Source organism: Pteropus medius, unplaced genomic scaffold (genome assembly GCF_902729225.1).
Source record: "Pteropus medius unplaced genomic scaffold, Ma_sr-lr_union100, whole genome shotgun sequence".
Taxonomy (NCBI): Eukaryota; Metazoa; Chordata; class Mammalia; order Chiroptera; family Pteropodidae; genus Pteropus; species Pteropus medius.
The window spans coordinates 7,758,628-7,771,479 of record NW_024340699.1 but is presented as its reverse complement, the minus strand read 5'-3'; the positions used below and the strand labels follow the sequence as shown (position 1 = coordinate 7,771,479).

Genomic DNA, 12,852 nt, shown 5'->3' with positions numbered 1-12,852 from the left:
TGCTCTATCAAGACGTCTGCCCAACTATTAGGCCGATTACCTTTGACTTTCTCTTTGAGCTACAGTCCAGACGAGAGAATTCCTCTGGGGGAATTGCTATTCCCAGCTCCGGCTGGCGGGTGAGGGAGGGTAATGGCCTGGGGGCAGGGCATTTCACTACCACAACATCTGGGTCTATGTGGCTAAAGAAGATGGGGGCAGAAGTCACTACGAGAAAATCCGGCCCCCAGAAACCTTGCTGTGCAGGCAGAAACGGATTCGCTTGGCGGGAGTGCAAAGCAATGCAGTGGTTACGAGCACAGCCTCTGGACAGTCTGAATCCTGACTCCATGGGGCTCTTACTAGCTGTGCGAGGCCTTGGGTAAGTTGTTTAACTTCCCTCGGTCCTGGCTTCCTCAACTGGAAAACAGAATCTCACAGTACCTACCTCCCCTGGCTACTCCACAGGTCGACTGAGCTCATCCCCACAAAAGGGCCTAATCCAGGGGCTGGCGCACAGCCGTTGCTCCGTAACTGTGTACTTGTTGTTTTTGTTATTAACCCTTCCGCTGAGTCCTTGTAGACTCCAACTAAGCCAGCTACTGTGTGTGATGTGTACTGTCATATACGTGTCGAGCCTGTCGAATTTAAATACAGGGTGACAAAAATGATATCGTTTCTCTTCATTTCTTCAGCTAAAGATTGTTTTTCGACCTCGACATCTCAAAAATTGTTCTAAATGTGTTGCCACTTTCTTCCTTTTGTGAATTGGTTTTTACCTTTTTACATTCCCCGCCCCCCTCCCGCCGTTGATACAAAACTTGATCCTGGAAATCTTTCCTGACTGTAGATGACTTCTCCAGTGACTTCTGTTATACAAACTTTATGTCGGTAGTTTAGAGCAGGGGTTGGCAAACTTTTTCTGTAAAGGCACAGAAAGTAAATACTTAGGCTTGTGAGCCAGACTGCCTCTTGCAAATACTCAGCTCTGTCATTTTAGCTGCCACAGACAACATGTAAACAGATGAACATGTCTGTGCTCTAATAAAACACAGACAGTGGGCCAGACTTTGCCCATGGGTTCTAGTGTGCCAACCCCTGCTTTGGAGCATTCGGTTGCCCCGATAGAGCCAATCTTTCCTTAGCAGAGGGAATAAGGATGAATTTCAATTCTATGGTTAATACCAAATTCTATCTGATTTTATGCCATTCTGAAGCCACAAAATGCCACTTGAATGTCCGACTGGCTTATATAGATCTTTCAAAAATCAGGGAACCCCTCGGAGAAATACATAAGGCCAGTAGAGTTCTTCGAAGGCACTTAACAGAAAAATGGCTGTAAAAGACATGTTCCCAAACAATCATCGGCTCTCCTTTAATGACACCTTTTCCATCCCAGGCACGTTCCACACATGACGGTACATCACTTCCCTTCATGGACTTGCTCACTGCCTTTGTGCGATGACACAGGCTCAGGGGGATAAGTGACCTTCCCAGGGAGGATGTGGGCAAGACAGGCTGGGATTTAATCCTGGATCGACAGGGCCTTTCCTCACGAGATTGTCTTATCTAGGCTTCTCCAGTGAACCTTGAGATCTGCAATCAGATGCCGTCGGGACAACATGGAGCTGCAGAAGTGTGATGGGCAAAGCCCAGGAGCCTGAGCCACGCCCACCGTTTCCATTTCCTGAGACCCTGACAGACTCGGTTTTCTGAACCTCAGTTTATTCCTCTGGGAAATGGGTCTACGGCCTGCCCTGATTCAGAGAGGGTCTACCTAGGATCAGTTACTATCATTGGTAAGAAGGTTAAAACCTAATGACAAAATGATGCTAATGGAAAACACTTCATGAAATCTCAGACGAATGGCCCTTTAAGGGTTTATACACAGACACACACACACACACACACACACACACACACACACATACACAAAGAAATTTTGGATAAAACCTTAGCTTTTCCTTTGATAGCTAATAAAAGGCAGGGCTAAAACATGCCAAAAATGACAAGTACTAAATTAAAGCACTTTGAGATTTACCTACTTGGGAACAAAGTTATAATTTTTTTCCTACATCTACATTTTTTTCCTGATTTATTTTTAAGTTTTTTTTTTAAGTTATTTTGAGCTTTTCTCGATTTTTACGAGAAATTCTGAGCTGATGTGAATAGTCAGAATTTATTGTCTCCACTACATGTTTAGAGATTTATACACTTTATTTTATTTAATCATCCTAAGAGCCTGGCGGGTGGGCTCCGGGTAGTTCTGCTTCACCAGAAGGAAACCGAGGTTTCCGAAAGTCCAAGGATCGACCTAGGTTGTGTGGCCAGGACTTGAGCCAGCCGGTGTGTCCTAACCCTTCACTGCGACTGAATCCTTGGGACTCATGGTGGCTCTTTCATGATTTAAGCAGCATTTGTATTTTATTTTATTATTTTTAAAATTTATTATTATTATTTATGCCTACAGCACCTGGTCTTCCTAGGTGGTCTCCCATCCAAGTACTAACCAGCCTGACCTTGCTTAGCTTCCGAGATCAGATATTGGGCTTGTTCAGGGTAGCATGGCCGTAGACCATGGACCGTGGCTCCACCGGGGGAGGGAACCCGAGACCTTCTGTGTGTAAAGCAGACGTGCTAACCGCTACCCTATGGAACCACGTCAACATTCGTATTTTAATCAGGGCTCATTGTAGGTGGGTGACGCAGGGTGATTTAGGTGGGTTAGGCTTCCGGTTTGGTCATCTGCACACTAGAGGCTCTCCTGGACGATGTGCCGTCCACAGAGAAGCCTGTAACGTTTCCATCCTTCCTTCTGTGGCATCCCACCTCAGAGACCCCATACCTACCCAAGACGACTGTGTTGAAGGAAACCAGCTCTTTGTCTTTGCCGTCATTGTAGAAAGCCAGGTGCCACAGGCCCGCGTCCAGGTACTGCACAAACACAGCTTCGTTTTGAACCAGGGTCTGTATGCTTCGGCGTTCCCTGGGGGACTCGACCACACTCCACTTCTCCTTCCCGTCCAGACGCTCCATGAAGTCATACTAGGAAGAGCAGAGAGACCGACACATGTGAAACGGGGTGCAGACGTGGCCCTGTGCCCAGCACCTTCCCCACCCACCCCATTAGTTACCTGAGAAACACTTCTCAGTACATTTTACTATGAGCTCATCCAGTAAAACAAGAGTCATAAAAGTTGTAATAACAACAGTCATCATTTATCGTGTGTATAATTATTGCTAATAGTTTTATTACTAGAGGTCACAATCTCCTTCCTGCAGTTCTGAAACCCCAAAAGCTTTAAAACCCAAAGTTTTGATTTATCTTTCATTGTCCTCATCTCTTCTTCCTCCTCCTGGCCCACCTCCCACTCTTCCTCTTTCTTCTTCGTGGTACATGTGCACGTGTGAGAGAGGGCTATTTGCTCAGTCCCCACTGGCTATCATATGATACACAGTATAGGCAAACTGCAACTTCCCTGTAATTCCTAAAATTCTGAATTCCATGAGCTTAAGATAAAGAATTATGGACCTCCGTTACCAGCTACCAGCTACCATCGACTAAGATCATTTGCTAAGATCATTTACGAAGGGAAGGTGGTTAAGAATGAGGGCATAATGGTTAAGGATAATGAAGGAAACCATCAACAAAATGAAAATGCAACCGACTGAATGGGAGAAGATATTTGCAAATGATACACATGATGAGTGATTAATATCCAAAAACATATAAAGAACGCATACAACTCAACATTAAAAAACAGAAAACTCTCTGCTTAAAAAATGGGCAGAGAACCCGAATAGACACTTCTTCTGCGAGGACATACAGATGGCTAACAGGTACATGAAAAGATGCTCAACATCACGAATCATCAGGGAAATGCAAATTAAAACCACAGTGAGACATCACTTCGCACCTATCAGAATGGCTATTACCAGAAAGATAAATGGCAAGTGTGGGCAAAGATTGGAGAAAAGAGAACCCATGTGCACTGTTGGTGGGACAGCAAAATGGTGCAGCCACGATGGAAAACAATATGGAGGTTCTGCAAAAAATTAAAAAGAGAACTACAATACGACCCAGCAATTCCATTTCTAGGTATTTATCTGAAGAAAACACAAACACTAATTCAAAGAGATATCACCCTCTGTTCATCGCAGCATTATTTACAATAGCCAAGATATGGAAGCAACCTAAGTGTCCATAGATAAATAAATGGATTAAAAAGCTGTGGTATATTTACAATGAAATATTACTTGGGCATAAAAAGAATAAAATCTTGCCATTCGTGGCAACTTGGATGAACCTAGGGGATATTGCACTAAGAGAAATAAATTAGAAAAAGACAAATACCATATGATTTCACTTATATGTGAAATCTAAAAAACAAAACAAATGAACAAAACAAAATAGAAACAGATCCAGAGACAGAGATGCCAGAGGGAAGGGGGCAGGGGATTGGGCCAAAAAGGTGAAGGGGATTAAGATGTACAAACTTCCATTTATAAAATAAATAACTCATGGGGATATAATGTATAGCATAGGGGGTACAGTCAATATCCCCTTGGTATGGTGACAGATGGTTACTAGACTTATTGTGGTGATCAATTCATAAGGTATCTAAATGTCAAATCACTCTGTTGTGCACGTAAAACTAATATAATATTGTATGTCAACTATATTCCAATTAAACAAAGATGAGGGCTGTGGAGCCAGACAGCCTGGGAGAGAATCTGGCACGTAGCAACATCACCTGCCTGTGATTCAGTTCTCTATATGCAAAACTGTGAAAATAATAGTCCCTATGTTATAGGGCTGTTGTGAGGAATAAGATAATATTTAGAGCAGTGCCTGATACAGAGCAAATGCAAAACATATGTTAGCTAACGTCATCTTCGTCATCATTGTCGTCGTCATCATCATCATCATCATCATCTCATTCAATTCTTGCAAAAACCCAATAAGATAGGTACTATTCGTATCTTATTTATAGACAAGAGAATTGAGGTTCAGAGAAGTCACATGACTTGTTAAAAGTCGCATAGCAACTAAGTGGCCGAGCAAAAACTTGGACCTAGATCTGTTCAGTGGCAATGCTCACACCCTCGAGGGCCTGGTCTCAGAAAAAGCAGCCATTAGATATCAACCTCCATTTCAGTGGAAGGCTTGGGACTGGAAGCAGTCAGTGAGAGATGGAGCGGTCAGCAAAGGCTACCACGACGGAGGGGTGGGGACGGGGACAGCAAGTGTGACTCGAGAGAGCCATGTTTTAGAGAATGGCCAGAGAAGGGTGAAATCCCATGGTGGGCAAGTGGGAGCCACTGGAAACCCTTGAGCGGTGACCAGTGAGATGAAAGGAATGTTCCGAGGCATTCGGTTTTGCAGGTGGGATGTTCTAGAGGGGAGAATGGAAATCTGCAGGAAGGACAATTAGGAAGAAATTACAGAAACCCAAGTGTGAGGTGACACGGGTCTCGATGAGGACAGTGAACGGAAGAGGGGACAAGATTGGAGGGACGTTGCTAAGGAAGAAAGGACAGGACTTGACCATGGGCTGGATAGAGAGGATGAAGGACAAGGCAAAGAGGACACCAATATTTCTTTCCTGTCAACAGGAAAATCGATAAGACCCAGTTGGACGTGGACTAATCTTGTGAACCCTTTCGAAATCACTGCAACAGAAAAGTCATTTGCACTGTGACCTCCAGAGGACATTCAAAGTGTGTAGATCTTTAGCAGATAAAAACCACCAATGTGAGATGAAGCTCCGTCCGCCTCACTACTTCCCCTCCATAGGACGGTTTTTTTTTTTAATAAGTTGCAGATATCAACTCTAACCCCTTTCACAAACTTTATAGAATAAAACTCCAGGAATTTACCAGTGTGACTTCCCCATGATCAGAATTGCCAGTTTTTTCTCCATGTGAAATGCGATAATTGAAAATAAAGAGTCTATAATCTTAAATACAAAGGCTCTGCCGTCAGACAAACCTGGGTTTGAATTCTGACTCCGCCACTGGCCATTGTTTGAAATTGGACAAATCTACTTTTACTCTCTTCCGGGTTTGCTTGCTAGGGAATAATGACATCCACCTTCCTGGCGTGTTGTAAGGATGACATGAGCTAATGCTTAAGGCTTTGCCTGGAAGATAACGACCATTTTATTAAGTACCTCGTGATTATGAGTCACTTACTTGCAAATCCTAATAATACAGAAGAGATGTTCATCTTTCTAGTTTTTGCATCGGGCTGGAGGTAGGTGCTGTTCGGAAAGTGGAAACGTCCCTGTCTCTCAGGAAATGAGTATTGTTGGTATTTAACTTCCCTCTACCCCATATCTCATTGGTCACGGCTGTCTTTATGGGGTAAAATAAATGATTTGAAGGGATAGGACAAACTGATGTTGCTTTCCGTGACCTTTGTAACCAAAGCATTTGTTCCTTAGCAACCTCGTAAATGTCCAACTACTAAGACCCACGTCTACAAATTGCTGTCAGCCAGAGAAATGAGTGTAACTTCCTCAGTGCCAAGGTGAGAGGAATATACTTCATTTGGGGTCCAGTATATCACCCCCATGAGGAAAAGTTTGAGGAAGGTGATTACTTGTGTGGGACCATTGCTCATTATTAATTTGGGCATCAGTCATCTCCTGCTGAACTGGCTGACCAGCGCAGGGCCACAGAAACGGCCTGGGACCCGCGGCAGTGCTTGGTGTCCGACCAATCAAATTACTCTGGGAAGAGGCATTTGTCAGCGGAGAGAGAGGACATCTATTTTGGCTGGCTCCTCAGAGTCCCTCTACAGAAGCGCAGAGGGCAGTTTTTATTTAAGGGAGGAATCTGTGAGCCAGGGGCTCTGAAATAAAGCGTCAAGAGCTTCGGGACATGTGGGTGTGATAGGATACAGTGTCTCATGTGTCTGTATCCTGTATCTTTTTATCATGCTTTATTTTTTCCAAAGCACTAATAACTCTCTAAAATGATATACTTTGTTTTTATGTCTATTGTCAGTCTACTCAGAATTTTGTTTGCGCAGTAGAGAGGTTAAAAGGGAGGACTTTGGAGTTGGCTGCCTGGGTAGAATCCTAGTTCTGCCACTTACTTGCTGCGACACTTGCACGAGCTATTTAAATTCTTTGTGCCTCAGTCTCTTTATCTTTAAAATAGGGATGATAATAGCGTCTACATCAAAACACTGCTGTAAGGATTAAAAGAGTCAAACCATGTAAAGAGCTTAGAATAATAAATGCTTTACATATGGTAAGCGAGCCTTTGCTTCTGCTATCACGATTAGAATTCACTGCTGTGTCTGATTCATCTTGAGCAGAGTCTGATCAATAAATATTTGTTAAATATCAAATGAACAAAATATTGAATTTATCAATGAATTCCATTAAAAAGAGAGTAAGTTGGAATGTATTTAAGGTTCTGTCTCTAATAGTAATCACTTGTCTTTTAATTTCCTAATTTCTCACGTGCCTTCTTGAATGGGAAAGAAAATGGTAGAGTTGTAGCCGGCAAGCCTGGATCGTGGGCCACCCAATGCGGAACATGCCTGTGATGGGACAAGGTATTCATATATATCATTAAGGTTTGAGAGTTGACTTTATAAGGCCATTATGTCTTCACCTTTCCATTTCTCAGTGGGACGATATACAATGCTTGCTTTCTTTCTTTGTACTTTTTTGCTTTTCCTCTCGTCTTCCTTCTCCTCCTCCCTTGACACTGTTCCTTAGTGACCACTCAGGGAGAGGCTGCTGGTCATTGTACACATCAGGTCTTGCTCCCTTCCAGCCTCCTTGTTGCCAGGGGGGAGCATGTGACAATGTTGCTGTCAATGAATGGCACATAAGCTGCAGGGTGCACACTGCTTCTACACTCCGCCACTAAACACGCTGTGCAATCTCCTACTTGCTCTTGCTCAATCCCCATCTGCCTCTGGAAAGTGCCAGAACACTCTTAAAGCCCAAGATGTTGGGGCCATGAGGTAGGAGTGGCCTGGGCCCTAGAATGAGCACTTGGAGGAGAGCCTGACATTTTAACACAAACAAGTTAATAACACTCTTCAGATTCGACCACTGAAGTGCTGAGGCTTGTTTGTTACGTCAGCACGGCCATCACAGATTCTTGGCCTCGTGCTTCTCTTCCTTCTCAGTTCACTTGCCAAGGTCATAGCAAGTTCCAGCATATCTTCCATTTCTTATGGGAATGGGGTGGTGGGAGAGAAGCACCCAGGAAGGAACGGCAGCGCCTCCTGGTGGTCAAGTCCAACCTCTTATGCGTAGTGTGTCTACCCCACTTTGCCAGGGCGTGTCCTACTTTTCACCTCTCGCTCCTCCTTTCGCTCTGCAAAGTGCTCTGGTTTGGAATATATAGTTACTCTGCTCATGGCTTCACATATACCAAGCAGCATCACGTAGCATCACACGTGACTGCTATAACCTGGGGAAAAGTTAGAGGCTAGAAACACAAAGTGGATCGACCCAGCCAAATGCAGAGAGAGCCCCACTGGGCAGCGGAGCAGGAGAGCAGTGAGAAGATGGTTTACATGGAGGCCACCTGGTTCAGGGGAGCCTCGGCTTGCTAGGATCCCCAGGCTGGAGGCCACCTGGTTCAGGGGAGCCTCAGCTCGCTAGGAGCCCCAGGCTGCAGCCTGGCCAGCTTGCTTGGCAGCCTGGCTGACACTAGAACGAGGACATTTTCCAAAGGCTCAGGCCCTGGCTAGCGTTGCTTTTTCATTTTCCAGCACTGGGGACTGATAACTCAGGCTTAGTACCAGGGACATCTGTCTCCTCTGTTCCAGAACCCCATTGCACTCAATCCTGGATATGGGGATGCTCGGGGGACCGTACTGGGTTTGGTGGACTAAGGAGGCTGCTCCGTAGCACATCCTATTTGATAGATGTGCAGAAGCCCTGGAAGAGGATTAGGGGGCACGTGATTGGATCCCAGTTGGGACACATGTGTGCACAGGCTCACTGCGGGGGAGATCTGTCTCCCAAGGCAGTGAGCGTGTCTCTCTCGAGTTGGCAATAAAGCCACCCAGAGGGTGATAGCACAATAACCCAAAATAAACACCCCTCCCTTCAAAGTTCCCTCTCTTTCCTTGGCCTTTGAAAAATAACACGTGTTGGCATGCAACGTGCGAGTTGTGCCTTTGAGTCTTCAGTCATACCCAAAAGTGGCACAAAAATGCAACTTTTACAAGGGCTCGAGAGGCAAAGAAATAAACCACAGCAAATATTTGACTGATCCAATTATAAATCTCCCCCACTCCTTGGCAGAGATGGAGGAGGAGAGGTAATTAAGATAACTTAGTGAGTTTCCAGAGGAGCTGGGAGGGAGAGCAGAGGCGGCTGGGCCGCGGAGCAGGGCCCAGAAGGGAACCCGGAGGCAGGGGGCGATGCAGCCACGATGCTTCGGGAACCACTCCGATGCCCACCTGCCCAAGGGCGAGGTTGGACACAGACTCACTGCCCTTCAGGAAGACATTATTACTGGGCCCAGGACCCTGGGACAGGGGAAAAAGAACTTCACTGCTATTTGGAGCATCTGCTGGTTGAGGGGCGACGCGGACGGGAAAAGCAATGAACGCTGACATTTCCCACGGGCGTCCGGTGCGGACTCTACTGCAGGGGGCAGGGCACGCTCGGGAGCTGGTGGGACCACAGGGAGGCGGCACTTATGGGCAAGGGCTGCTAGAACCCACTTTGCCACGGCGCCTCTGGTTGCATCCAGTGATGACGGCCGGTGGCGGGTCACTCATGAGGCCTGTGCCTCTCTTTCTGCCTCTGGCCAGGCCCGTGGCAAAGCATGCCTGCCCCGCTGACTCCTCATTAAACCCCAGCATCATTTCTTTTCACCCCCTCGAAGAGGCTGAGCGTGAAGGGAAGCGTGGATGGATGACAGTGCCAGGGCCGTGAGCCGGTGGGGGCACACCTGTCTTTCTCAGGACTCCGTGCTCAGTTCTACCTACAGTGTCCGAGTCACTTAACTAGATGCTGACTGGCTCAGCTGTGGGCACTGCCTGCCGGGGCCGCTCGGCTACCAGGTATAAGGACAAACGCCTAAGCTTCCGGTCAGGAAACAGCACCTGTGTTTGTAGACTGTAACAACTCACTGTGTCAGGCTCCACAGAAAGGATCATGCAGACCAAAGATAGAGAAAAACGAAGCATAGCTCCTTAAAAATAAGGAGTTGGGGGTGGACTACATCTACCCGGGTGGAATTCTTGATTCTTCTGTCACATGTCCTCTCACAGCAGTGGAAAAAGTAATCAAAAATAGGAAGAGTCTTTTTTTTCTGGGCACTCGCTATGTGCCAGGCATCATGGCAAATGCTGACATATGTTATCTCATTTCATCCCCCCCAGAAACCCTATTTTTATCCCCGTTTCTCTGGAGGCGACAATGGCTGTTAGAGACGTAACACGCCCAGGGCCACTGACCGTGGTTGGTGGCCAAGTGAGGACTCGAGCTTGGATTTGCACGAGTCTTAAACAACTGTGGAAGGGTGCCTCACGTTTTTTAAGAATCTGGCTGTAGCTGTCAGCCTTTCTGCTGGCTAGCCTGGTTTGAAAGTGTCCTCAGACGCCACTGAGCAAAGAAGGAGGAGAAAAGCAGAACTCAGCAGCGCCCGAGTCAGACTCGAGCAGAAGCGGACTTGGCGCCCAAGGACGGGGAGACATCCCATTGGGGCAGATGGAAAAGGATGCCAGGGGAAGTCTGGAAGGCTGTGCTGGGTGTTGGCATCACCCGGCCTGTGAGCGCCTTTTGCCAACCCCCAAACTCCTCCTTGTACTCCAGCCACACACGCCAAGCTCATCATCCCAGACTCAGGGCCTTTGCACAAGCTGCCGCTTCTGCCTGGCCTGCCCTTCCCCCTGACCATCTTACCATCTTACAGGGGATTGCTTCTTGTCCATCCTGCCCCGCCTAAACCTCACTGCCCCAGAAAGGGCAACCCTGACCACCTGTTCCGAAGAGCCTGTATCACCTCTTTTTCTGTCCTCAGCAAACACTCATCCCTCTCTGAAAAAACAACAGTGAATGTTACTTATCTGCTAGTTTATAGTCCATCTCTCCCCTCTTGCATACAAACTTCGTAAGAGTGGGAGACGTGTGTTTCACTGAACATAGCATCTCGAGTGCTTACAGCAGTGCCTGGAGCACAGAGGGTACTCAGTGAAGATTGCAACTGAATCATTGAAAACATTTAGGGCCAAAGGAAACATTAGCCAGAGCGAAGTCTATACCGACGCTTGGGTTTTGGTGATATGACTACTAAGAGGACGTAAAGTTTTTAGGAAATTCGAGTAAGCACCGTGCAGTTTTCCTATATTTTTGTTTGCTAATTGTTCAGATGATACTGAGAGGTAACTTTGAATGAGCCCAGGGCACCGTTTAAGTGATTCACAGGTACTATATTCTCTAATGCTTATAACAGTCTTCCTGCCATGAATCATTATCCCCACTTCGCATATGGGAAAACTGAGGCATGAAGAGGTGATATAACTTGCTTAAGAGTTGGTAAGTGGTACAGTGGGGATTCGAATGCGAGAAGCCAGCTTCAGAGAGCACACCCTAAATCACTGCACCGCAGGGGACTGACTTAGTACACCGAACAGACAGGCAGCCAGTGCGCGGGGCTGGCCGGCCTCGCTCATTCGGGAGGAGATCAAGGTTTGTATGCTCTAGTCCCTGGGAAGGAGGAAGGAACCCATGGGTCAAGGGCGAGAAGGCCTTGGGTGATATGACAGGGCTCCTGAATTAACCTGCAGAGGGTCCGGCAGGAGAAGCAGAGCCGTAAACAGAAACACACTTGGGATAAACAACTTGCTTTATTTTTTGGATCTCATTTCTTTGGCCTGGAATATCTCTTTAGTGTTGTGAGGATGGGGCATTAAGATAAAGACTGGGGTGCCTGTGACTCAGGGGGTACCCTGCCCCTGTGTAATGAGATGTAACAATTTTACTAATCATATTGGGGAAAAAACAGTCCTTTAACAAACTGCTTAGAGGAGAAAGTAAGAAACCAAGGAACTTTCCTGGAAGAAACAAAAGAAAATAATTTTTTTGTCACTAGAAATGAGAGCTAGAGAAAAGGGAGGGGAAGGCAGATGACAGCAATATGTTGGGGAACACCCGGGCCACGGCGTGGCCTCATTCTGTGACTCACTCCCCACACTCCCAAATCCCAGAAAAAAAAGAGAAAATACTAAGGAAATTGTGAAGATGCTTGATATGACCGAATTCCTCATGGAAACCAGCACCGTTCCTGGAAGTCACAGGGCAGGAAAACAATGGTCAAGAAATACCGGAGGAACGTGGAAAGCACTGGGGGTGCACAGACACACGTAGCCTGTCGTGGAGGGGCGGGGAGCCCCAGCTCACATCCAGTTTTACTTGGAAGGCCTTCCGGTCTCCAGATGGGGTTCGTGGGAAAGAAAGAGCTGACACACAGCCCACAAGTTTGTATCTGGACCAGGACTAATGTTACAGAGATGATGAATGTAAAATTATTGGGTCAGTCAAAACATATGCGCACCTGCTCTGGGCACTGGGGACACAGCAGTGAATCAAATGGATAAGGCTCCTGTCCTTCAGGGGTGGACACTGCCATGGGGAATAGAATGTCAGGGGGTAATGTGGACTAGGGACAAAACAGAAAGCAAACCAAAGACAACCCAAATGGCCACCAACAAGTGAATGGACAAAGAAGTCAGGGTACATCCAGACAGCTGGAAACCTACTCGCAACAAAAGGAATGAATCTCTGATACATATGACCATGTGGGTGGGTCTCTGACACTGTGCTGAGTGAAAAAGGCCAGACACAGTCGAGCACGGGTTCCCTGTTCACAAAACTCTAGGGG

General features: G+C 46.6%; 1 protein-coding gene and 1 pseudogene across 1 annotated transcript in view; both read right to left on the bottom strand.

The window, feature by feature from the left end:
* The window catches only part of TENM2 (teneurin transmembrane protein 2), a 1,175,329-nt gene that overhangs the window by 146,058 nt on the left and 1,016,419 nt on the right, over nucleotides 1–12,852 (bottom strand). Inside the window, exon 12 of the mRNA XM_039877364.1 lies at nucleotides 2,829–3,024. Coding sequence (XP_039733298.1) covers nucleotides 2,829–3,024 — 196 coding nt within the window. The remainder of the gene's footprint in view (nucleotides 1–2,828; nucleotides 3,025–12,852) is intronic.
* Nucleotides 2,441–2,555, bottom strand: LOC120617004 (uncharacterized; annotated as a pseudogene).